Consider the following 24,498-nt stretch of genomic DNA (forward strand, 5'->3'; position numbering starts at 1 on the left):
ATGCTATCTAGGTTGGTCATAACTTTCCTTCCAAGGAGTAAGCGTCTTTTAATTTCATGGCTGCAGTCACCATCTGCAGTGATTTTGGAGCCCAGAAAAATAAAGTCTGACACTGTTTCCACTGTTTCCCCATCTATTTCCCATGAAGTCTAGTATAGACACATGAAATTGTGTCTATACTAGACTAAACAAGTATTTATTGTTACACTAGACACAGTCTAGTACAGACACATGAAATCGTGCATTTATACAGATCCCTCCGGTTCCAGTCCAACCCATCTCGTCCGGGATTGCCGTTAGTTAGGTGAGCCTCACTGCTCACCACTTACCTTTCAGCAGCACCATATTGCTTCACACCTCTACTGTACCTGTTTGAACCTAGGCTGTCAACTTTGAAATTGGGCAACCCTATTTTCAAATACGGCCCTGCCAACGAAGACTTACGTGATCTGGGCCTACCCCCGTCTATTTACATGTCTAGTTAATACACGTCTAGTATAGACACATGAAACAAGTAACAATAAATACTTGTTACACTCAACAATCATTTATTGTATGAATGACATTAATGTATTTAAAAATGCCATCATATTTGAGAGAAGTTCGGAAACCCCGAACTCCTTCGGAAACCCCGAACTCCTGCGAAGTCTTAGAAAGCAGGGCAAACCGCCTGGCAGCTCGGCTACCGTTATTGCCCACCGAAGTGTCGGGAACAAGACGCCCACAGGCAGAACCCGGAAGGGCGGCGACCCTAAAGGCGGAGCAGGCGCGGGAGCCGGGCTGGCGCCGTAGGTGGGGCCTCGGGCTCCTTTTTTCATTATTGGAGTGCACCACTGCCAGTCTCGGCCTCCTTCCTCCCGTCCCCGCCTCTTCCGCTCAGGCAGTTTGTTAGGTGGCGGGTGAAACCCGGCGGTTACTTCCGGTTGGGGGAGAAAAGTTAGGCCGAAGGCGGGGCCAGGAAGAGGGAGGAGGAGGAAGAGGAACGAGACGGACGGTGGGTCCTCTAGGTTGTTCGGCAGCGGCTGCGGCTCCGGCTCTCTTCCGGGAGGACGATGGACAGCCAGGGCAGGAAGGTGGTGGTGTGCGACAACGGCACCGGGGTAAGCGCTCGGCGGGGAGGCTGCAGCGGCCGTAGGCCGCGGCGCGGATGTGCGGGGAGCGCGCGGGCCTAAAGCGCCCGGAGCTGCACCCCTGGGCCCTCTGCCGCCCGAGCCGAGGGGCGCTGGCCAGCGCTTTCCACCCGCGTGGGTGTGGGGCTCGAGCGGGCTGGACTCCTTAGTAGCCCCGAGCTGGGCAGTCCCGCAGCTCGGGGTCAGGACGGCGGGCGAGGCCGGCGATGGATGGGGTTCCCACCTGCTACCGGGCCGGGGCCGGCCCAGCGCTCTAGCCGCAGGAATTTGGCTCGAGGGCTGGAGGGGTAAAAGGCTGGGCTTGTGCGTTGCGAAAGGGCTTCATTCTCCAGGGTCGCCGGTGTGTAAAAAGGAAAAAGACCAAGAGGCCTTGCTCTTCCTGTAGAGTTGAAGATACGGAACAGGAGGCAGGAAACGGGTTTAAAGAAAAAAGGGAAGTGCTGTCAGGCAATGAACCTCAGTCCTTTCGCAGTGTTTGAGGCTTTTGTTGTTTTGTTTTCTTGTTTTCTGAGAGGATGGAAGGCCAGATCGGTTGTGCATCATTTACTTTTTGTTCTCCATGCTGGATATTTGGCCCAGGTGCAGCCCCCCAGAGACCAGTATGTTTCCGTGGTTGATGTTGATCCTTTAAGGCCCAAGTATTAATTCTACTAACCTTAGGGGAGTTAATCAGTTTGGGTTACCCCTCCTCTTTTTTTCCCTTATTGGCAGGCTTATTGGTTAATGTTAGTATTTAAGATCCTAAAATGCAAATAATTGTAAAAATCAGAGTAAAACACTGATTTAGACATTATTTGAAAGTTGTTTCTTTCAGTCACCCCTCCCCCCAATTAAAAAATGTATTTTAGGCAGCGAAGTCATCAAATTAGAATACAGAACTCTTAGTTATTTTGGGTGAGTTGTGTGGTGATCACTTCCCCCTGCATTACAGCAATTTCTAACCATTTTGAAGCTGCAATATTTTGTCACTTTATCCCCTTCCTTCCATAAATGTAATATATGAATTAAAATAGATTTTGCATGAACTTCAAGTCACTTTGGAAACTGGATCGTTGAGGGGAGAAAAGAGTTGATATTCACCGCCATAATACTGCCTTTGATTGAATTTTTACAAGCAATGATTATACTAGCTTTATCTGAACTAAGTTGAAAATGGATGAGAGTAAGAAGAGTGTTATCATTTTTTTTGGTGGCTCAGATGTTAAAGTGTCTGTCTACAATGCGGGAGACCCGGGTTCAATCCCTGGGTTGGGAAGATCCCCTGGAGAAGGAAATGCCAATCCACTCCAGTACTATTGCCTGGAAAATCCCATGGACAGAGGAGCCTGGTAGGCTACAGTCCATGGGGTCCCAAAGAATTGGACACAACTGAGCGACTTCACTTTCACTTTGATACAAAACAGCATAGTACTTAAAAAGAGGCAGCTTCATCACCACAAAAACATTTAAAAATTTTATTTTCATTTATGTGTGTGTTCTTTATTAAAGTTATTTATGTGTCCACAAATGTGTATGTGTATGTGAAAGTTTTGAAGGGATTTGTGAGAAATTTATGTTCATCGTGGTTATCTGTGAGAGGAGGGATAAGAGTAAGGTCAGGTGGGAAGGACTTCATGACTCAGTAATTGGGAAAATGTTCTTTATTTTTTAACAAACCATTTAATGTTAAACTGTCTTTAAATGAAATTATAAATGTGTTCCTTTTACAGTTAAAACTCACTTTAAAGGTGCTTTTTAAAAAAAAATTGGCCTAATTCCCCCCTGTAGTCTCAAATTGACATCTAAATAAATGTAAATCTTTAAAAAATTGATACTAATGTATTTTTTTGTGACTATGCCAGTTTTTTTTTTTAGAAATTGAAGTCTGTTATATTTTAATGGATTCCTCCTCTTTGAAGGACAGTGAAACCAGTTTTTGTAGTATATGTTTTTTCATAATATTTAATTAAAAAAATTTTTTTTTTCTTGTTCTTAAACTTTTTTTTTTTGGCTTTGTGGCATGTGGGGATCTTAGTTCCCTGGCCAGGGACGGAACCCACGCCCCCTATAGTGGAAGCAAGTCCCGTAATTAGTTTTATGTTACTGTTTCATTAGCTTGTTAGAAAACTCATTGTATATCTGATTAGCCTTATGTCTAATCTATAATTTAAGAATCTTGTTCCTTAAGACAAAAGATAAGTTATTGTGACATAAGTAGAAAAGTGTAGTTAATTCAAACAAAACCTTGTGTAATATTTGGCATTGTATTTCTAGTTACTTTAAATATCCAAATTTTCTATAGGACATGATTGACTTCATGAAGAAGCTTCATGAAGAAAGCTCTGATGTAGTACGTAGTCAAGAATGCTTTGATATTTCTGAAAATTTAGAGAATTAGGAGCCACTTAGAGTCTGTATTTCTTATACTTCATAGTCCTCTTGATTTTATTTAGGTACTTGAAGGTCTAATGATTCTTCTGTGATTAAGAAGATACTAAAATTTAGTTTCTAAAAATTTATGAGAATAGTTGTTACTCTAAAGCAACTTGCCTCTTAACACATTTTTGGTTTTAAAATTATAGGCCATTTGAGAAGTTGATTTTTTTTTTTTTTTTAAGCCTCTCTGCTGCTGCTGCTGCTAAGTCACGTCAGTCGTGTCCGACTCTGTGCGACCCCATAGATGGCAGCCCACCAGGCTCCCCCATCCCTGGGATTCTCCAGGCAAGAACACTGGAGTGGGTTGCCATTTCCTTCTCCAGTGCATGAAAGTGAAAAGTGAAAGGGAATTCGCTCAGTCACGTCCGACTCCTAGCGACCCCATGGACTGCAGCCTACCAGGCTCCTCCGTCCATGGGATTTTCCAGGCAAGAGTACTGGAGTGGGGTGCCATTGCCTTCTCTGGCAGGCCCTAAATGGAAAGCCCTAAGGGTAGATGAGTTCTTACGATCACATGCCAGGTGGTGGTCCTGCTCTTCGACCTCTCCGGCTCCCAAGCTGACCAGTGCCTCTGTAGGGCCTCCTAGAGGAGGAAAGCTCATCGGATTCCAATACCTTATGCACTTCATCCTCATAACCATCCAAACCTAAAATGGAGCCTGTGTAAACCGCCACCTAAAATAAAGCTGGGGAAAGTGGCCAGAAAGGTGAAGATGTGGAGATCTGCTTCGGCTTAGGTGCCTTTCAGGGGTTGGGCCCAGGCCCCTGATATTGTGTATTTTTTGGCCAAACTTGGGTGATTTCATCAACATTGAGTTGGTTTACCTACAGTGAAGACTTCTGGAGCGCCTGCTGTGTGACTGTTATAATTTTTAGGGTCCAGTGATACAGAGTAGCTGGTAGTGTTAAGATAGTTACACTTTTTTTTTTTAAATTGTACTTACACAGTTCACATTTGTAGTTGATTACAGCTTGTTTTATCAGGCTTAAACAAATTTATATGTTGGATTTAGGAGTGTTTGAAGTAGAACCAAATCAAAAGTAGATGCTTTGGAATAAACAATAAATATTTTGGTGATCTAAGATCAGAGTAATCACTATGCAATTAAATTATTATATCAGTGCCATTTGTTTAAAATAATAAAGGAAAAATACAAATTAAATAAGCCCAAATGAAGCTTTATAAATCCCAGTTTGTTTTTTAAGGGGAGAAAGATACCTTTAGAGCAAATGTACAAGGGCTTTTTTTTTTTTCTTAAAAGAAAATTATATTGTTCATGTTCTTACCATTTGATGACTCAGTGGGAAGTAAGGGAGCCTGTTTAAACCACAGTGCTATGAAGAGGAAACTATATATGGTAAAGTCTGTTTCTTAAACACAGCCTTATTGCACACAGTGAGAGAACTAAGTCACGAGGTCTTAAAATGATTGAAGTGAGGGGAGGTATTTCAAGAATTAAAGTTATGCCAAACAAGTAGTTTAGAAAAGAATATTTTCTTTGTATATTATTACCTTATGGTTTAGATCTTAAAAAAAAAATACTGGCTTTTTTGCAAGAAAGGAAATGCCAGGTTGTCTGTTGGTTATATATGACTGAGAAATAGATCATTGTAATTATGTTCTTGTTATTTTAACTGCTAATGCCTTGACATCTGAAATAATGTGATATAGTGCAGCTATTGCCATTTTGACCAAACACTAGTTCCCTGTAGGAATTCTAGCACTGGATTACTGTGGCAGCATCTACTTCCAATAAGCTACTGCTTAATCAGAGTAAATAATCTCATTAATTAGTGATTGCTGTCTTTAATTTGAACTAAAAGCCAACTTTCCATTTTTTAAATAATTTTTAAAAATATTTATTTTTAAAAATATTTATTTTAATTAATGCATTTATTCGGTGGCACCAGGTTAGCTATGGCACATGGGAGCTTTAGTTGTGGCATGTGGAATCTAGTTTCCTGACCCCTGGTCTCCCTGCATTGGGAATGCGGAGTCTTAGCCACTGGACCTCCAGAGAAGTTCCTTCATCTTTTAATGAAGCACAGGATAGTAGTTTGGAGTTACTTTTATAGTTTTAGGAATTCTTAATTTTTGTCTTCTTACCTTAGGCACTTGGCAAATATGTTGTCCTGTGAAATATGCTCGAACAAGAATTTTACCTCCCCAGCCTCCTGACTGCCTGGGGGCGTGGGGGGGTGGGGGGATGGGACAGACACTTGACTTGGGCTCCATCCCAGGCTTCTCCTCCCACCTTCACCTAGTGTTAAGATTTCTCAGGTAAATCATTGGTTTGCATTTAATATGCTGAAATTGCCTTTACAAATGTGTAGATTCTTTTTTTTCATTCATTTTACAATTTTCTTAAGAATGTTTATACTCATGGACACTTTTGTCTCACCTAGTGTGTTTATCTGCTCATTATGTCACTACATAAAAATTTAATGTGTACATTGTATTTGCTGTTTATATTTGGAATATATGTATAAATTATGACTAAAGCTGATACTTGTCTGGTGGTCATGACAGATTTTATTTATGTAGAAATATGAATATAGTGGCATAATGAGAAGAGATTCTCTGGTCTTACATCTGATTTCAGTTCACATCAAGTGAGCTGGCTTTTGGCTTAAGGACTAGAGAGTTTGATTTAGAAGAGATGAGTGTAAGAGGTTTTTTCCTTTTAACTTGAATAGACTAGAAAATACTAAGTATTATTCTTTGTCTGCGGCAGTTGTCGCTCCAGCTCTTTCTGGGTCAGATTGATAAATTATTTGGGAAGATATTGTGGAAAAATGAACTAACACTTCTGAATTATGTTAAACACTTTTTTTTAGGGTGGGAAGTATATTGTTCTTTACTATCAACCACTATTCAAGTAGAAGTAGGTATGAGCAAGCAGGATATCTATTGCATATGCCATCATATCACACTAACTTCAGCCTTGGAAGGTAATCCAGAAAGAATCGTATCATAGTTTTAGGTTTTAGAAAACCTAGGTTCAGTGGCAAACTGAGCAGGACTAGGTTTTGTGGGTTTGGAAGAAAACCTATTTGAATGGTATATTTTATGTGAATTCTAAAATGTGAACATGAATGAGGGGATATGAACTCAGGTGGTATTGGAAATGTGCAATTTTTTAAATTTTAGACAGATTTTTTTCAGACTAGAGCTTCAGTCTGCTGAAGACATGATTTTAACATATTTTTTTAAAGTACTATTTTTAAAAAACTTGCAGTTATGAATGGCAGAATGTACTAGGCTATTTATAATTGAATGTGGTTCATCAACATCATTTCCAACAAGGTTATCTTTGAAATAGAAAAAATTTGTATTTTAGAGGGTTAGTCAGAAGTCAGTGAGTTTCAGGTTGTTGCTAACTTTTACCACCATCAAACAAAACAGTTCCTTGTATGTAACAGCTTTCTATCCACTTTCGTGTTATTTCTGTCATATGTCACATTCAGATATTGTTTTTCTCCTAAATTCTTCTAAGAGAATGTGGTGCCAAATCCATGGAACAATAGATTGTCTCAATTTTGAACATATTCTCTATATTAAAATAGTCATAATATTGTACTCTTGAGTCAGCAGCAAAACTTCATTTTTATTGATCAGTTAAATAATACGCACCTAGTTTGTGTCAGACTCTGTTCTAGGTGCTTGGGATTCATCAGTAGACACAAAAGTGTTTGCACAGTCTTCTGTACATTGCACAAAATCTTGTTAAGGGAATGGTAGAGGTTGATGACAGCTCCTCTCTCATATAGCTTCTTCCTCCCACCCTGAAGTTTTTAACTGCCTTCCTTGTAATGGCTGCTCTTAAAAATAAGGCTAAGCAGATTGTATTACTGATACAAGCATTAAAAACCCTAGGAGTCATTAAATCTCCTAGTGCATCCGTTTCTTATTCATAAAGTGGAAGTATTATTAGAATCAATGCTACATCCTCATTGGAGAAGTACACTATCTAAATATGAATTTATGTCACCTGGTATTACTAAATGTTTCTCTAAATATAAAAATGTAAATAGCCAAAAATGCCTAATAAATGTTTATTTTAACTTGATGCTGGTCCAGATGCCATTTGATTTTCCCATTTTGGGAAATGATGTTACTTAAGTGAATTGCCAGACATGAATGAAAGCCTGCTTTGGTTCTGTCCATTTTCTGACATTTCTTTTAAAACTCCTTAGCATTCTTTGAATGAATTTGTCCCTTCCTTGCTGTGCATCAAGGCAGCAGGTTCCAGCATGCACTGCTCAGCTTAGGTCCCTTGAGGCTTTCCCTAAGAGTTAACCAGTCAAGAAATGGGAACTCCAGTAGTCGGTCCATGAAGGAAACAAATGGAGGATATGATAGACCTGGTGATTACTTTGGGTAATTTGAAAGCACCAAAAGTTTAGAATATTATATAAATGCAAAGCAGTACTTTTCAGATGCAGTTGTTAAATGGATAATAGTGTAAATACTTTGACACTAACCCACTTTTTACTGTTCTTTTCCAGTTTGTGAAGTGTGGATATGCAGGCTCTAACTTTCCAGAACATATCTTCCCAGCTTTGGTTGGAAGACCTATTATCAGATCGACCACCAAAGTGGGAAACATTGAAATCAAGGTAATATTTTATTTATTGATAAATGAGGAGCAAAACCTACTGAAGTGTTCTTTGAATTAAGTAGTTTTAAGATGTTGATGCCTTGAAAAGCAAAGGAGGAGGGCCGAATTGCTTATATTTAAAATTTTTATCAACACGTGAAGAAAGGTACAGAAACTGAAAGTAATTTTGTCTGACTTTAAGTGTAGCCATTACTCTCTGAATACAATAAAAATAAGATTTTTATGTTGATGTGAATGCTGTATTAGGGACTTAAAGCCCTATAGTATAATTTTAAAAGAAATCAGCCTGGTATTTTTATGTCTTTCAATTTCATATATTTGTCATTCAGGGTTAGTGTCTCTTTGGGAGCTGAAACTTCTTCCATGTTCTCATGGCCTGATGCCCCTACATTTTTATATAGCTAGTCAGGAAAAACAGAGTGTGCATCTTATTGGTTCCTTTTTTCCCCAGTATAATAACTGATTTCCATAGTGTGCAGGAGGAAGCTGTGCAAGTCTTTATTTGACCTTGCATCTTTTATCTTAGGACAAGGAGAAGGGCGGGAATGTTGTCATCGCCTACGTACTGTTCTTAACATGAGATTGGACCTTAATAGATTTTTATCTTCTATTAAAGGAGGTGGAAATCAAAAGGGAGTTAACAATATTTTAGAAGGGGGGAAAAAAAAGAACAATCAAAATCAGTGGTTACCACTTGACTTAAAATCTTCAGATAGCCTAGGGATCAGGTTAGGTTATACGAAATGTAGTAGAATTTAGAAGCCGTTTTATGAATCATTTGTGAACAGACTAGCATCGTTGGTCATATCTGGACAGTCCTTGACAAGACTTCAGAGAGTGTGTTAGGTTCTAAGTTAAGGTACCCGTGGGATGTTTGTTTGAGGTGTCTAGAAAGCTGGTAATAGATAGTAGACATTTGCTGCTTAAGAGCTCTCTGCTGTTGGGACTAGAGGATTGAGTTACACGATGAATAAAAATACAAACTGAAACTTGGGTTCTGTGATAATGTTTTTAAAGACTTAAAAAAGTGAATGATTCTGGCCTCTGTTTTATTACAATCAGAAGGGATACTCAATATGAGAGTTTTTTGGTTTGGGGTTTTTTTTTTAGGGTCTTTTGGGAATTTTATAGAATCCCATATTCTCTTTTTGTTAACTCCTTTTGTTCTGATTGAATTCCATCTTAAATGAACTCAGCTAAAAATTTAGCTAGTAATAGTGATAAGGATAAAGTTTTTTAATAATGTTGAAAGTCACGTTTATTCAGTATCAGCCTTTTAAAGAAGAATGGTTTTTGAATATACTTTATGGATAATAACATTTTTGAGGTATTAAGCTACATCACATATAGCTATTTTTATTGTCCAGCATAGTCACAAATAATTACCTGTATTTTTCACTCCCACTTTTCTTGCTTTTTAAGGGGAAGTGATAGAAATGAGTCTAAGTGATACTCAAATGAGACATTTTTGCTAAGGAATTCCCCAGTAGCATTTGCTTGTATGGTTTGTCAGTCTGTTAAGTTGGTTTATTTCTGTTCAATCTGCTTAATCTTTTTAAGTCTTTCAAGTTAATTTGTTCTTCCAGTAGAAAACAGTGAAAGAAAAGAGAACTGTGTCAAATTTAACTTGACTACTAGAGCTTGGAAAATCACTCTACACACCCTTTACCTATTCAGCTAGACCTTTTCTGCTGTTTATTTTCCTTAATTAAGGTACTTAAATTCAGTAACAAATGAAAGAAATTTGACTTTTTTGGAATACCTATGCCTAGTGGATTGATTTATACTTTTTGTGTCTTGTTACCTAAAATGTGGTAGACTGAAAACTGGAAATTTAAATTGTTTAACGAGTTAACTTTCATTCAGGAGGTAATAACTGTCCGTGTTAATTTGGCCCTAATTATTAACTCCGTAAACTGTAGTAGTACTGCATCTGCCTCGACCTAATTTGTCTCTATTGCTTGTATGTTTAAAAATTTCAGTGAGGATTTTATTTAGGCCTTTTCTGACTCTCACTTCTACCTTCTCTCTCTTCACCTTTCTTGACCTGTTGAAGTAGAATAACAAAAAGATGGTAAGTGAGGTTACACACATGCTCTCTGTTTGTTTTCCACTTTTGCTTGGTGGGACAGTAGTTGTTGTTTTGTGTCCCTTTAGTATTGGGGAGGGGGGTGATTCCATATTTTAATTTCTAAGTACTTTGATTTTTAACCTTTTTCATTGCTTCAATTTGGTAGCAACTAATTAAGTCCTATACTCTCCTCATTGCATACAATGGACCAAACCAGAACTAATTACTAACATAGTTTTGAATTGTTTTCCTTGTGTTTTTTGTAGATGAATGTTACAATTAAAATGGAATGTAGTGTGCATTATGTTAGAAACCAAGTGGCTTTCTTTAGGATATGTGTGATCCAGAAAAGTGGGGTGAAGTTGTTGCACTTGGATCAATTCACTTTACTGACCACTGTTAAATTGAACATTGCTTGTCATAGCCTATATATGTATATATTTGCATCTGGTACAGTATCATATGTGTATTTAATAAACTAGGTAAGATTGTAATGTGCCAATGAACTATAAATAGTAAAGGAGAGAAAAAGAGATTGATTGGTTTCCTGTATTATCCTTATTTATGAGCAGATTTTACATTACCTGATTATAAATAAGAAAAAGGTCAAAGTCTTGTAAGACTTTTCCATTGACAGTGGATTTTACCTCTAAATAAAAACCATTGTGCCTTTTTCATTTGAACTAGAACTAGACACATCCCGGCAGTTGAGTCTTTTATTATATTTTTCTGTGATAGTCTTATGTTTTTCTATAGTAGATATTCTCATTTGTTTTTAATATTATTTGTAAGTAACTTTGACAGAGATAAATATCAGGCCTTTCTAGTGATAAGTATTTTAGCTAGTGACAGTAACTAGTTAAACTAGTGGCAAGTCTTCTTTTGAATAAAGAAAAACATGGAAAACTGGAAATTACTATATCTCTAAATAAAAGATCATACATTTGTCTTAAAATCCTAAGGAGAGTAAGAAAAGAGGGTACTTGCAGAGAACTCTTTAATGCTTTTTATGAAATTTCTTTCTTAGGAATTTAATTGTGGTTTTAGAGTATATTTGATCTGATTTCCAAGTTGTGGTGATATTGTTCAGAATGATTCTTGGCGTATCTCATCTACACTGCTTGCTTTTCATAAAATATAAATGCCTTTAAAATGGCATTTCAGACAGTTACTGTAATTTTTCATTTTTTCAGATAATAGGTGATGGTTTAGGCTTGAGGTCCAGTGATGAGGTGGGTGGTAAAAAAAAAAACAAAAAAACAAGGCCTGATCTGACCGCTTGTAATTTTGATCTTAAAGATGAAGGCAAGTTCCATAAAACTCTTAGCATTTTGGAGTTTGGGAAGTTGAAATGTTCTAGGGAAAACTATGTTTTAGGATTTTTTGGAATAAAATTTTAAATAAATTTTTGAATTAGGTAGCTTGAGTTACTCAAGAATGTTTGCACTAATTTGACAAGTTAACACTTGTTTTCTTTCCTTTTAAATGTCCTCTTTGTTTAGAGGGATGGTAAGATACTTGATGCCAGATGTTTCAGTTAATTCTTCATAGTATGTGTGCCCTAGAAGTAGACACATGACACTTTTGAGTTGGTATTAGATCAGACATATGTAGGCCCCTATTCTTGCATGGAATAAGAACTAAATAGTCAGATGTGATTAGACCAGATTTATACTAAATTTGTTGAAATATAGTTGTGAATATGTATCAGTGATATAAACCATCTTAATTATCTAATCTATTACTATCTTGTATAACACACAGAAAGATACATTCCAGAAAAAAGTAACTAACATTATATATTAAATTATATTGATGGCTGGAAGTCATATAGGTATTTGGAGATACAGATTCCTCCCCCTGACATTTTATTATGAAGTATTTGGAATACACAGCAAAGTTAAAGGAATTTTACCATGAAACCCATAGATCCATCACCTCGATTCTGACATTAATGTTTACTATACTGATATATCACATATTTATCGATTTATCCATCTGTCCATCAGTGTAGCTTGTCTTTCAATGTATTTGAAATTAACAGTATTCTTTTCCCTAAGTAATTCAACAAATGCATGTCATTTACTAGAGTTCTCTAATATAAGATTTTTAGTTTTTCATTTTTGTATCAGATAATTCTAAATAGTTAGTATTTAAGAAGTTTGAGTATTAAGGCATGGTATATTAATTTTACATGAAATTTAGTTGCAATAGAAACATTTTAGTGAATATTTCTAGCATCTGCTTTAACTTTGTTTTTCCTTTTTGTCGCTTTCAGTGGATTTTCCAGTGGTTTTTGTTTTTTGGTTGTTGTTGTCTTTAAATAGAGTTCTCACCCTGGTTTCTTTCTTATCTCTTTTTTAAAATCATTATTTAAAAAAATTTTAAAGTCATATATTTATTTAAACTTCTGTTTTAAAACATCTTAAGATCTTACAGCAAATAGTAGCTATTTTTGATACTAGCATTTTTTTAAATTCATCAATATATGTTTAAGTCAGGATCATTTAGTATTTTGACTAGCCAATTTTTAAAGTAAGTTTTAATTCTGAGACATCATTAGCCTTATACACATAAAATTTGACTTTTGAAATGTGGGTCATCTTAAGTATGTGCTCGTTGGAGACAAGACTTGTGAGTATTCTGCTTCCTGGGTGATAGCATAGTATACTTTAAGATTGGAAATGTTGCTTATGAGATAATTTTAAAGAAGAATTTCTTCTCTGTATCATAATTTTTTGTATCTCTACAAATTATCTTTCATCTTGGTGAGGCATATATTGAAGCTTAATTTCAGTTTTAATTGAGGCATATCTAGGTAGACGTTTGTGAAATTTACAAGTTTGTGGTGCATATATCCATTATTACAGTATAATAAAAATCATTTTATTTTTTGCTTCTCATTATGCTGTATGGTACTACACTTATCATTTTGATATTTAGTACAAAGAAATGTGCTGCATGCATTGAGCATTTTTCTACAAGTTTTTTTTCCCCCTGATGTGCTATCTCACATATCACAGGCCTTATTTTTTGAACATTTGAGCAAAAGAAAGAGATGAAACCTCATACAAACCCCTCCAAAATATGAAAATGTGGGGTTTATTTGTGCTAATACTCTTCTTTTGGAAACATATTTATTAAAGGTAAGGTCAATTTATTGATTTAAACCACATTGTACATAAAAACGTATTATTTATGATTAAGATTTGCAAGACATTGTTCATTAAAGGAGAGATCGACTTTTTAACTTGTGGAATGAAGAAATTTATCTGAAAGTGCCAGAAATATTAAAATTAATTATTCCCCAGTTTTCCAAAATATAAGGATAATTTTCTGATGGTATTTTATGCAAAAATTTGGTCTAAAGCTTTGATATTATAATTTTCTAGGATCTTATGGTTGGTGATGAGGCAAGTGAATTACGCTCGATGTTAGAAGTTAATTACCCTATGGAAAATGGCATAGTACGAAATTGGGATGACATGAAACACCTATGGGACTACACATTTGGACCAGAAAAACTTAACATAGATACCAGGAATTGTAAAATTCTACTCACAGAACCTCCTATGAACCCAACCAAAAACAGAGAGAAGATTGTAGAGGTAAGTTTTTAGATGGGTTGTGCATATATATGTTTCTGTGATGTGATATTAAAGCAAATTTTTTTGTTTTATCTTCCCTTGTTGTTGAGAATAAAGGAAATAAGAATAATTGTTACTTTCTCCCAGATCCTGTTTATTGAGCACCTAAGTATATGTTAGTCATTATAAGTAGAATATACCAGTAAACGAAGCCAAAATCCTGCTGCTATGGAATTTACCATCTAGCAGGGGAAAACAGACCAAAAAAAATGAATTAATTGAATGGTTTAGTAGAAGATACTAGATGCTGAAAGAGGGGTGGGAAAGAGTAAGGGAGATGGGGCATGAAGGAAGGCTGCGTTTTTCATAGGTTGTGGTAGTACGTATCTGTAAGGTGATATTTAAACGGAAGGAGTTAGCCAGTAACTAACTGGGGGAAAAGCATTCCAGGCAAAGGAGTAACCAGTGTAAAGGTCTTGAAATGGGAGCAAGTGTGGCATATTAGTCAACAAGGAAGCCAGTGTGGGAGAGCAACAGGAGATGAGGTGGGAGAAATAATGGGGCCAAATCATCTAGGGCCTTGTAGGTTCTTATAGGAAATTCGATTTAAACTCTGAGTGAAATGTAGGGCTGTTACAAGGAAGAGCTATTACAGATGGAGGTTTCTGTGGCTGCTGTGTTGAATGTAGAACATAAGGAGGCAAGGGTAGAAGAAAGACAAGTTTGGAGACTTTTTCAGTTATCTAGACACCCAGATAATGATGGTTAGGATTAGGGGTAATAGCAGAGAAGGTAATGATAAGTGGCCAGATTGTGGCTCTGTTTCGAAGGTAGGGCCAAAAAAAAAAATCCTGATTTCTTAAATACATGTGATAGAGAGGTAACTCTCAAAGTTTCACTTGAGCAAAGACAGAGTAGAACAGGATTTGGGAGGGAAATTGATCAGGAGTTCAGTTTTGGACATGTTAGGTTTTCGTTAGACATCCAAGCAAAAATGGTTATATATATAAGGTCAAGTTCAGGAGAAAAGTCTGAGACTGGAGGTATAAACTTGGGAGTCATGAGGATATAGATAATATAGTTAACCAAAGAAGTGATAGCAGACAGTGGGGGAATGCTGGGGGCCAGGGAGATGGGAGGGCTCGGGAAGAGAGGTGGAAACAGTAACGAGGTAGGCAGTTAAAGAGCAAAAAGTCTACATTCTTAGTACTTTAGATGGGTAACTTTGCAACAGTTATCTTTCATTGTGTTATATATGAGATAGGAAATTTTAATTACTTTGGATTTTATTAGCTTTCCAGATACTGCTTAATGTAAGTAAATGTTTTGTTTTACTCATTGACTATGTTGAGATGTTGATGGAAATTTTAGAAGAGATTTAAAATTTTTGTTTTTTCAAATTTTGAGATTGTGGTTTTAGCTACAGAATCCATATCATTTTTTATGGTTCATTTTTTTTCCCCCCTCCTAGCCACCCCTGAAACTATGAAAGATGGGCTTTATTGTATTTATATTTTAATTGTGCTTTATACTTTCTAAATGATTTATAGTTACTAATAGTTTGTAATGGATAAGTGGTCATTTATAATTGCTCTTTATTTTTAGCAATGCATTGCAAAAACAGAGTGTAGAGATATTTTTGTATTGAATCAAGAGGTTATGAGACAAGGAAACCTCTTTCAAAAAAATAATACAGTAGCAGAATGGAAACCAAGTTTTCTTTCAACTGAAAATTCAGGGAGATGGCATTTGCTATGTAGTGCATAACACCATATCTGCCATCCACTAACTAACTATTTGACTAGGACAGATATTTTTTTTAAACTGCAGAAATGACAAGAATTAGTTTTACTACACACTCTAAGGACTCTTCTTAGTTCAATGCTCTTTTTTACTTGTAAATACAAATTTGACTATGACTGATAATGCCCCATTTTAATCTCATTCAGAAAGTTGTTTCTGAACTACAAATACTTCTTAATGATCTTATGAATAAAAACAAATTTGACAGACTGTCAAGTTGATAAATGCAAATACAGTTGATAAATGCAAATGACCTTTGAACAACACAAGGTTAAGGGTGCCAATCCCCCTCAGTCAAAATTTGTGTAAAACTTTATAATTTGCCCTCTGTATCCCAGGTTCTGTATCCCTGGATTCAGCTGATCTCGGATCATGTGATGGTGTAGTATTTATTTATTAAAAAAAATCTTCAATTAAATGAACCTGCACAATTCAGAACAACCTGTGTTGTTCAAGGGTCAGCTATATACCATTTTCATCCCTGTAGCAGGGGGATAAAGGATGATGGAATAGAATACTAGTCAGAAAATTTAGTTGCTTAATTGATGAGTTTGTGTTTCAGAGTTGTAAAATTTATTTATTAGGATTTAAAAAAAATTTTTAATTTAGTTTTATTGAAGTATGGTTGATTTACAATGCTGTGTTAAGTTTCAGGTATACAGAATAGTGATTTAGAGGTTTTTTTGTTTTGTTTTGGCTATAGCATGTGGGATCTTAGTTCCCTGACCAGGGATCGTGCCCCCAGCAGTGGAAACACAGAGTTTTAACCACTGGACCACTATGGAATTCCCCAGAGTTGAAAAAATTTAAACTGAATATCATTCTCATTGTGATCGGTTGTAAAATTTCTAAATATCAGATGGTTCATAGTGGTAGTCTGCACTGCCAGTCAGTGAATGCTAACTGTGGATGACAGAGAAAATCCTACGGAATATTCCTGGCCAACCTGCGATATGGACAGTGAGCAGCATTGTGAGCAGAGAGGACGTGAAGGAGCTCCTCATCCCTGCAGTGGACCTCAGCACAGGGTGGAGCACAGACTCAGCAGCTAAGCAGCTTCTGAATCTGCCAGCATTCAAGAATTGTTTAGTTTTGTTTCCCTGCTGTACCGTTTATTACGTGGAGGTAGAGCCACAGTCTTGCTTGGCCCAGGTTGAGGGAAAGGGATGGGAAGGTTGGCAGTTAAGTAGTTTGTATAGTTTGTCTTTGAATTAAAAGACATTTCCCTTAAGGGACATGAGTTGAGAAGGTCTTGTTCAAAAACAGAACACTTTGTTTCACTCTTACCTGCCATTAGTTAAAAACTCTCAGAAATCTTTGCTTTGTAGAACTTAAGAAATGCTTGGGGACTCAGTGTGTATTTTAAAAAAAAAATCCGTCCTCAAAATTGGGGCTGCCTGACAGCAGGACTTTAGTAGAGGCAAGAAACAGCTGTAGAGAATGGAAGATTCTTTTGGGTCCTTTGATTCTATTTTGATCAGCTAATCCACTCTGGCCATCAAGAAAGCATATATTAATATATATATATTACATTATATGTATAATGTAATTTTAAAATACTAATGTTCTCCCTTTCCTTTTGCACTTTTAGGTAATGTTTGAAACTTACCAGTTTTCTGGTGTGTATGTAGCTATCCAGGCAGTCCTGACTTTGTATGCTCAAGGTAGGTGAAGCTTAACTTTCAGTATCATTAATTCAGCAAACATTTGTTACATGTATTTTATGTCAGAGGAATTTGATTTCTCAGGAAGTTTTAAGTCCCAGAAAGCTCAGTTTCATGTATTTATATTTATTCAAATACTCCACAGTTTGTCAAATAAAATATACACATTTTTATTTTCTTTACTAAACATTAATTAATTCAGCAAACATTTGTTACATGTATTTTATGTCAGAGGAATTTGATTTCTCAGAAAGTTTTAAGTCCCAGAAAGCTCAGTTTCATGTATTTATATTTATTCAAATACTCCACAGTTTGTCAAATAAAATATACACATTTTTATTTTCTTTACTAAACAATGAAGGACTTAAGAAACTTCTCAGTTTTTTTTAATAAGTAGGAAGTTTCTTCTTTTAGACTATTTAAGAAAATTTTTGAAGGAAGGAATGAACGTGGACTCTGTTCTCAGAATTGTCAAGAGTTTAAAAAAGCCAGAAAGGTTCATATAAAATTATCTTTGTCAAATACATAATAGATTAAATATAAAAGAAAAGACAGACGTTTGAGAGTACCTTCCCAACTTTGAAGTGGGTTGAATGGAGGGGACCTACTTTTCCTTTGTTTTCTTGGTACTGCCATTAGTAACTGCCTCTGTATCTGCTGGGAATAAAATAGTAGCCATGTAGGGAGAGCTCTGTATCCTGATGATCTTGTGGAGAACTTATGAGGCCATCAGATATGTGCTCAGAGCCTGTTGGGCACTTAAAATGTAAAGATCCCTCAAGAACTTACACTCTTAATGGGGGAAAGATTCAGAAATTGATTTAGCATGTCAGAGAAGGTTTCTGAAGGAGGTGACAACTAAATGTCAAGCCTTAGTACTTACGTGGTCTGTGACAGTACAGTCAACCCTTGAACAGTGCTGATTTGAACTGTATGACTCTGCTTATACATGGATATTTTTCAGTAGTAAATACTACAGTACTGCAAGGTCCATAGTTGGTTGAATCGGGATGCAAAGGGCCAGCTGTAAGTTATATGCAGGTTAACCCCCACATTGTTCAAGGGTCAGTTGTGTTAAGAAACAAATTTTAATATTATGGTGATCCATCTGATTCTACACATAGATGAGTAAAAATCACTTTGTCAAAATACATACTAGGTTTTAAAGCTGTCTTTACTACTTCATGTAGATACTAAGAAAATACCTGGGGAGAATTAAACTTTTAAAGAGGCTTTATTCATTCACCAAGTGTGTCATGAGCTTGGCGTTCTGTTTAGGACAGAGGATACGGCGGTGAGTCAGCTCCTCGATAAGCTACATGTGGTCTCCTTGCCCTTTCGTCCATTATAGCCAGGGTCTGAGGAGCTCGTGTTTGTCTGCATCTAGGAAATTGTGTTTCATTTTTTAAGTACATTTCAGAATTTATTTTAGAAAATACTTTGGAAAAATAGATATTAAAATTTTTGAATCTAAGCTTTGAAACTGGTGATTCCAGTTAGGGGGTGGAGATGGGACACTTCTGCTGAAATGAATTTTTGCTTTAATTAAATAAAATTGACCTTCACAGATATTTCTAGCAATATTCATAAATTTATTTCTGTCCAAGGAGAAGATATCCTCTCTTAACTCCTGATATTTAGCTGCTTTTGTTTAAATATTTAATTCTTAGTTTTGAGAAGTGATAATCCAGTAATTCTAATCAAAAGAACTCTTCAGCCGAAGAGAACTCTTCACCTTGCATAAAAACAAGGTGGCTAAAAGCTACCAGTTAAGTCAAAAGAGTAAGAAGCTACATTTGGAACCAGGAAAGGCTTTTGAATAAGAGAGGTGACATGGTGATTCAAGAAAGTGTATCTGACTGCATTTTGTGTACAGGATTGAGGGGAATAACTGGAATTATGGAGTGTGAGTTAGAGGTTAAAATGGTCAGGGAGGGTATGAATGAAAAGTTAAGAACTAGATTGAGCTTTAAAGAATCCTTCAGAATTGAAGGAGAAAGAGTGAGTAATCTAGTGTTAGTTGGTATTACTGGGAGCATTTTTGAATTAATGATACTGTGGATTCTTCTTTCTTGCAATAGAAAGTCTCTTGTTTAAAAGAAAGCAACCTTAAGAGGCAGCATATGATTTTTTTATGAAAATTGAAAAATCAGTCAAGGAAAAACAAATTATATGAACTTAGTAGGAGATGTTTTGAATAAATGTGTTCAGAGATAAATTAGATGTTTTGTGCATAAGAAAGAAGGAGAGAGTATTCAGGGATGGGACGGTGATAAAATAATAAGCTTAAGCAACTGTAGATAATACATACTCTGGTTAAAAGTATCATTAGACTTAAAAACTGCTAGAAAATGTGATTTAGAAATTTTTTTTTTCCTGAATTAACTCTGGCACAAAAGGTGAAACACTTTCAGTCATTTGTACTTTTATATATTTTTTTAAATTTCATTTTATTATTACTATTTTTGTTTTTGGCCATACTGCACTGCATGTGGGATCTTAATTCCACACCCCCCTGACCATGGATCAAACCCACATGTCCCCTACATTAGAAGCATGCAGGCTTAACCGCTGCACCATCAGGGAAGTCCCCATTTATACCGTTAAATAGCACATAGTGAGAAACAAAGAGACTTTCCAGGTGGCGCTAGTGATAAAGAACCCACCTGCCAGTGCAGAAGATATAACAGACGTGAGTTCCATCCCTGAGTCAGGAAGAGCCCCTGGAGGAGGCCATGGCAACCCACTCCAGTATTCTTGCCTGAAGAATCTCATGGACAGAGGAACCTCGTGGGCTACAGTCCATAGGGTCACAAATAGCTGGACACGACTGAAGCGACTAAGAACGCACGCACTCGCAAGAGAGAAGATAGCTTCTTTGCTGGTCTTTTTTTAAAAAGTTTAACTGACAGTGTCTTTCTTGATTTTGGTGAATAATTGAAGTGATTCTTTGGCTAGTTAAGATGAATTATTCTCAGATTTCTAGCTATTTTGTATGAACAGAAATTTTCCAAACAGCAGAGTTTTGAATATACTATATGACAAAAATAATAATAAAGAACTAGATTATTTTAGCAGATTCACTGTTAACTTGTGTAATTACCCTTCACAGTGGTTTTCATAAAAGTTATCTATGATACTTTAGAGAATTTGACTTCAGGGGAATTCAGGGATCAAGATTAAAGTTAGGATTAAAGACCATGTTGTATTTTTCAGTCCTCAGTCTGAGGGTCTGTTTCTTCCCATCACTGGGGGAGCACATGATTGGACTAAAGGTCTCACAGGAGGCATGTGAGAGAACACTGACTTCAGTGTCTGTGTGTTAGAAATAAACTGCAAAATAAGCAAATAAGAAAGAAGTGCTAGCTTTTAGACCATTTTGGTTGGTGATGTTTCTAATCAGAAGCCAGCATCTTTGAATATTGAAATACTTGAAATTTGCTGGCTTTGATTTCTGATTTGGCTTTTTGTTTACAACTTCATGATTCTTCTACAGGTTTATTAACTGGAGTCGTGGTGGACTCTGGAGATGGTGTGACTCACATTTGCCCAGTGTATGAAGGCTTTTCTCTCCCTCACCTTACCAGGAGACTGGATATTGCCGGGAGGGATATTACCAGATATCTTATCAAGGTAAGCAAAAGAGAATATCATGGAATTAGATTTTGTAAGTTTGTATATATATCTACTTAAAATTGAATGTATCACCTCAGGATTCTAGTGAATCTGCACCACCAGAGAAGTGGCCCAGTATTTTAAAATTCATATAAAAATCTGTATAAGATTCACACACATGATCTCTTGTGTACTAATGAGAGTTCATCATTACGTAATTATAATTTGCCTTTCCTGAGGAATGGGAAGAGAGGTATGTTAAAGGTGGAAGAAGACTCTTAAGACTTCCTTGAACAACTTGGGCAGCCTTTCAGCCGTAAAACCCTCTTTGAACAAGATGTATATTAAAATTTATTTGTGAATGAAATTAGTGATGCTATTCTTTAAAACATTGCTAGATACAGTATACATTTAAGGCCACTCTTTGGAAGCATGTGTGGTTTTTGTAATGTGGGGGGGGAAAGATTTAGAATATTGTCTGTACCAGAACTCTATAGTTAGTACATTCTCTCCAGGTCAGTGGTTCTCAATCAGGGATGATGCTACTCCTCCAGGGACACTTTGAAATGTCTGGAGACATTTTTGGTTGTTAACATCTTTGCAGGAAGGCTGCTAAACATTCTGCAATGAACAGGGCATCCCCCACAACAAAGGATTATAAGGTCCAATATGTCACTGGTACTACTGTGGGAAGACTGTTCTGGGTTGTGTTAAGTCTTCGTATTGACATTGGGTTAGTAATAAGATTGGTGATGAGAATTATACTATCATTCTAAGCCAGAATTCTGTTTGAGGGTGACTGCCAAAGGATTGTCCAAGAGTTTTCCTTTGACTGTAAACACAAAGATCAGAGGATTTGTAGTTTTTATGTGAAAAGTCTGATTTGTTTATGATGTATATCATGTGTGTTTTGTTTTTCCTGTCAGGTTGAATTCTCGTTTTTGTTTGTCTATTTAGCAAATACTATTGCCCCTCTTAATATGTGTCAGTCATATTTCACAGTTATGGCATTGACTGAGTAAATTGCAGATTATAGGAATCCAGTGCTAAAATATTATTTATTAATAGATATTTTGCCCATTTATTATTCATGAACTGTAAATTCTGTCACTCCCTATGAAACTTTTCTGTGAAAGTGAAATGTAAACTCTTACGGTGAGTAATATTCTCCTTTCTGAAATAGTAAGAGCTAAGGTTCTGCTGTCCATTGTATTTGGTATTGATGTGACATGCTTAGCATTAATCCCTTTTGTGGACTTGAACTCACTCAGATTAATTGTGGACTTAACTGCTGTTTTTTTGTACCAGCTGCTTCTGTTGCGGGGATATGCCTTCAACCATTCTGCTGATTTTGAAACGGTTCGCATGATTAAAGAAAAGTTGTGTTATGTGGGATATAATATTGAGCAAGAGCAGAAACTGGCCTTAGAAACCACAGTATTGGTTGAATCTTACACAGTAAGTATATCTGGTGTATGATATATATATATGGTTTTAAAGTGGGTGACAGTGACTGTTGGTGTGTGCTTAAGGAGGTTTTCTTGAAATCCAGTACTTTGGGTTTGGGTTGTTATAATTTGTATATATATGACCTTTAATGTCTTTCTACATTATGATACTATGATTTAATAAAGCAAGAATCATATATTGCTTTTCTACTTTAGGATACAGTTAGATATGAAATGTTATTTTGAGATTCTAGTACCTGGAATTGGAGAAGGCAATGGCACCCCACTCCAGTACTCTTGCCTGGAAAATCCCATGGACGGAGGAGGCTGGTAGGCTGCAGTCTATGGGGTCGCTAAGAGTCGGACACGACTGAGCGACTTCACTTTCACTTTTCACTTTCATGCATTGGAGAAGGAAATGGCAACCCACTCCAGTGTTCTTGCCTGGAGAATCCCAGGGACTGGGGAGCCTGGTGGGCTGCCGTCTATGGGGTTGCATAGAGTCAGACACGACTGAAGTGACTTAGCAGCAGCAGTACCTGGAGTAGCATTTTTCAGCATGGGTTTCACATAATGTTATTTCTCTGAGATGTTAGTAGATCGTGACAGAAATTAAAATGAAGGGTTACATTGTCAGATAAGTTTGGGAGAGAGTCAGTTTCACTTTATTAAAGGACTTCTCAGAACCTTTGATATGCTGAATTGTACATGATTACAGTATTCTTAGCATTTCATGGGACTGGTATTCTAAGATAGTTTGGAAAATGGTCTTCCTATAGAATTGCTTTAACAATTCAATAGGTGGCAGTCTTCCTGACTTAGTATTTTCTTAATGAGATGTTCATAACAAGTGTTAACTTGAAATTGTAACTAATGATTCTTAGAACCAAGTTATAATTTATATCAGAGGAGTTGAATTTTCAGTGTATTGCTGCCTTAAGTCTGTCATTTTCATCTGGGTATAAAGTGCTTCCATACTGTGTCTTTGATCTGCTACTGTTGTTTAGTCGCTGCTGCTGCTGCTGCTAAGTCGATTCAGTTGTGTCTGACTCTGTGCGACCCCATAGACGGCAGCCCACCAGGCTCCCTAGTCCCTGGGATTCTCCAGGCAAGAACACTGGAGTGGGTTGCCATTTCCTTCTCCAATGCATGAAAGTGAAAAGTGAAAGGGAAGTCGCTCAGTTGTGTCCGACTCTCAGCGACCCCATGGACTTCAGCCCACCAGGCTCCTCCACCCATGGGACTTTCCAGGCAAGAGTACTAAGTCATATCTAACTCTTTGCGACCCCATGGACGCCTGCCAGGCTCCTCTGTCCATGCCATTTCCCAGGCAAGAATACTGGAGTGGGTTGCCATTTCCTTCTCCAGGGGATCTTCCCAACCCAGGGGTTGAACCCTTGGCAGGCAGATTCTTTACCACTGAGCCACCAAAACTGAAATTGAGTGATAGGCAATAAAAGCAAGTATTCTTCCACCATTTAATTCATATAAAACAGAGCATATCATAAATATGTACAAAATAGTCACTTTAAAAATAATTTAAAATTTTTATAAGTTATGTTGTTTCATTTTAGAAGATAATGATCCAAATAGACAATAAATCAGTACTTTGCAACTCAATCATCTACAGATTTGCCCTAGGGATTCTTTCCTGAGGCCTTCTTGATAGTTCCCCTAGATTTATAATTTATTGTCTACCTGACTTTGGAAGAAAGTGTCATGAGACAGAGGATAAGGGAACTAGAAATATAAAACATATTTTATCTCTTCATTCTTGTCTCAGAATTTGAGGCAGGTTACAAAAGTATTTGTGACAAATAAACGGGGAACTGATGAAGAGGGAAAATAGTGGACAAATAGCGGATAGGATAAGGTTTGGTGCAGAGAAATTGGGAGGCATACAGTTTTAACAGTTCTGAAAGGTAAGTAGTTCCTAGGGTAGGTGGCCCCGGGCTGATCTCCAGCCAGAGCTTTGAGAAAAGCCACACTGTCCAGGTGTAGATGTTTTATGCTAGTGATACTCTGCCATGTGAAGTCTTCCCATATATCTTGGCTGAGTTCATGTGGTTTTTAAAGTCACTGGATGGTTGCGTTTATTTTGTTAAGGGTAAATTTTAAAAAATTTTTTTTATAAAGTTTATAA

The 24,498-nt window shown here is 36.7% G+C and overlaps 1 protein-coding gene across 1 annotated transcript in view; it reads left to right on the forward strand.

The window, feature by feature from the left end:
- Positions 1 to 749: 749 nt before the first annotated feature.
- Positions 750 to 24,498, forward strand: part of ACTR2 (actin related protein 2) — a 37,951-nt gene continuing 14,202 nt past the window's right edge. The window contains exons 1-6 of the mRNA XM_061432816.1: positions 750 to 1,100; positions 8,055 to 8,165; positions 13,631 to 13,846; positions 17,220 to 17,292; positions 20,789 to 20,925; positions 22,216 to 22,365. Of these exons, the coding sequence (XP_061288800.1) occupies positions 1,053 to 1,100; positions 8,055 to 8,165; positions 13,631 to 13,846; positions 17,220 to 17,292; positions 20,789 to 20,925; positions 22,216 to 22,365 (735 nt within the window). The 5' untranslated portion in view covers positions 750 to 1,052. The remainder of the gene's footprint in view (positions 1,101 to 8,054; positions 8,166 to 13,630; positions 13,847 to 17,219; positions 17,293 to 20,788; positions 20,926 to 22,215; positions 22,366 to 24,498) is intronic.

Source organism: Bos javanicus, chromosome 11, assembly GCF_032452875.1.
Source record: "Bos javanicus breed banteng chromosome 11, ARS-OSU_banteng_1.0, whole genome shotgun sequence".
Classification (NCBI taxonomy): Eukaryota; Metazoa; Chordata; class Mammalia; order Artiodactyla; family Bovidae; genus Bos; species Bos javanicus.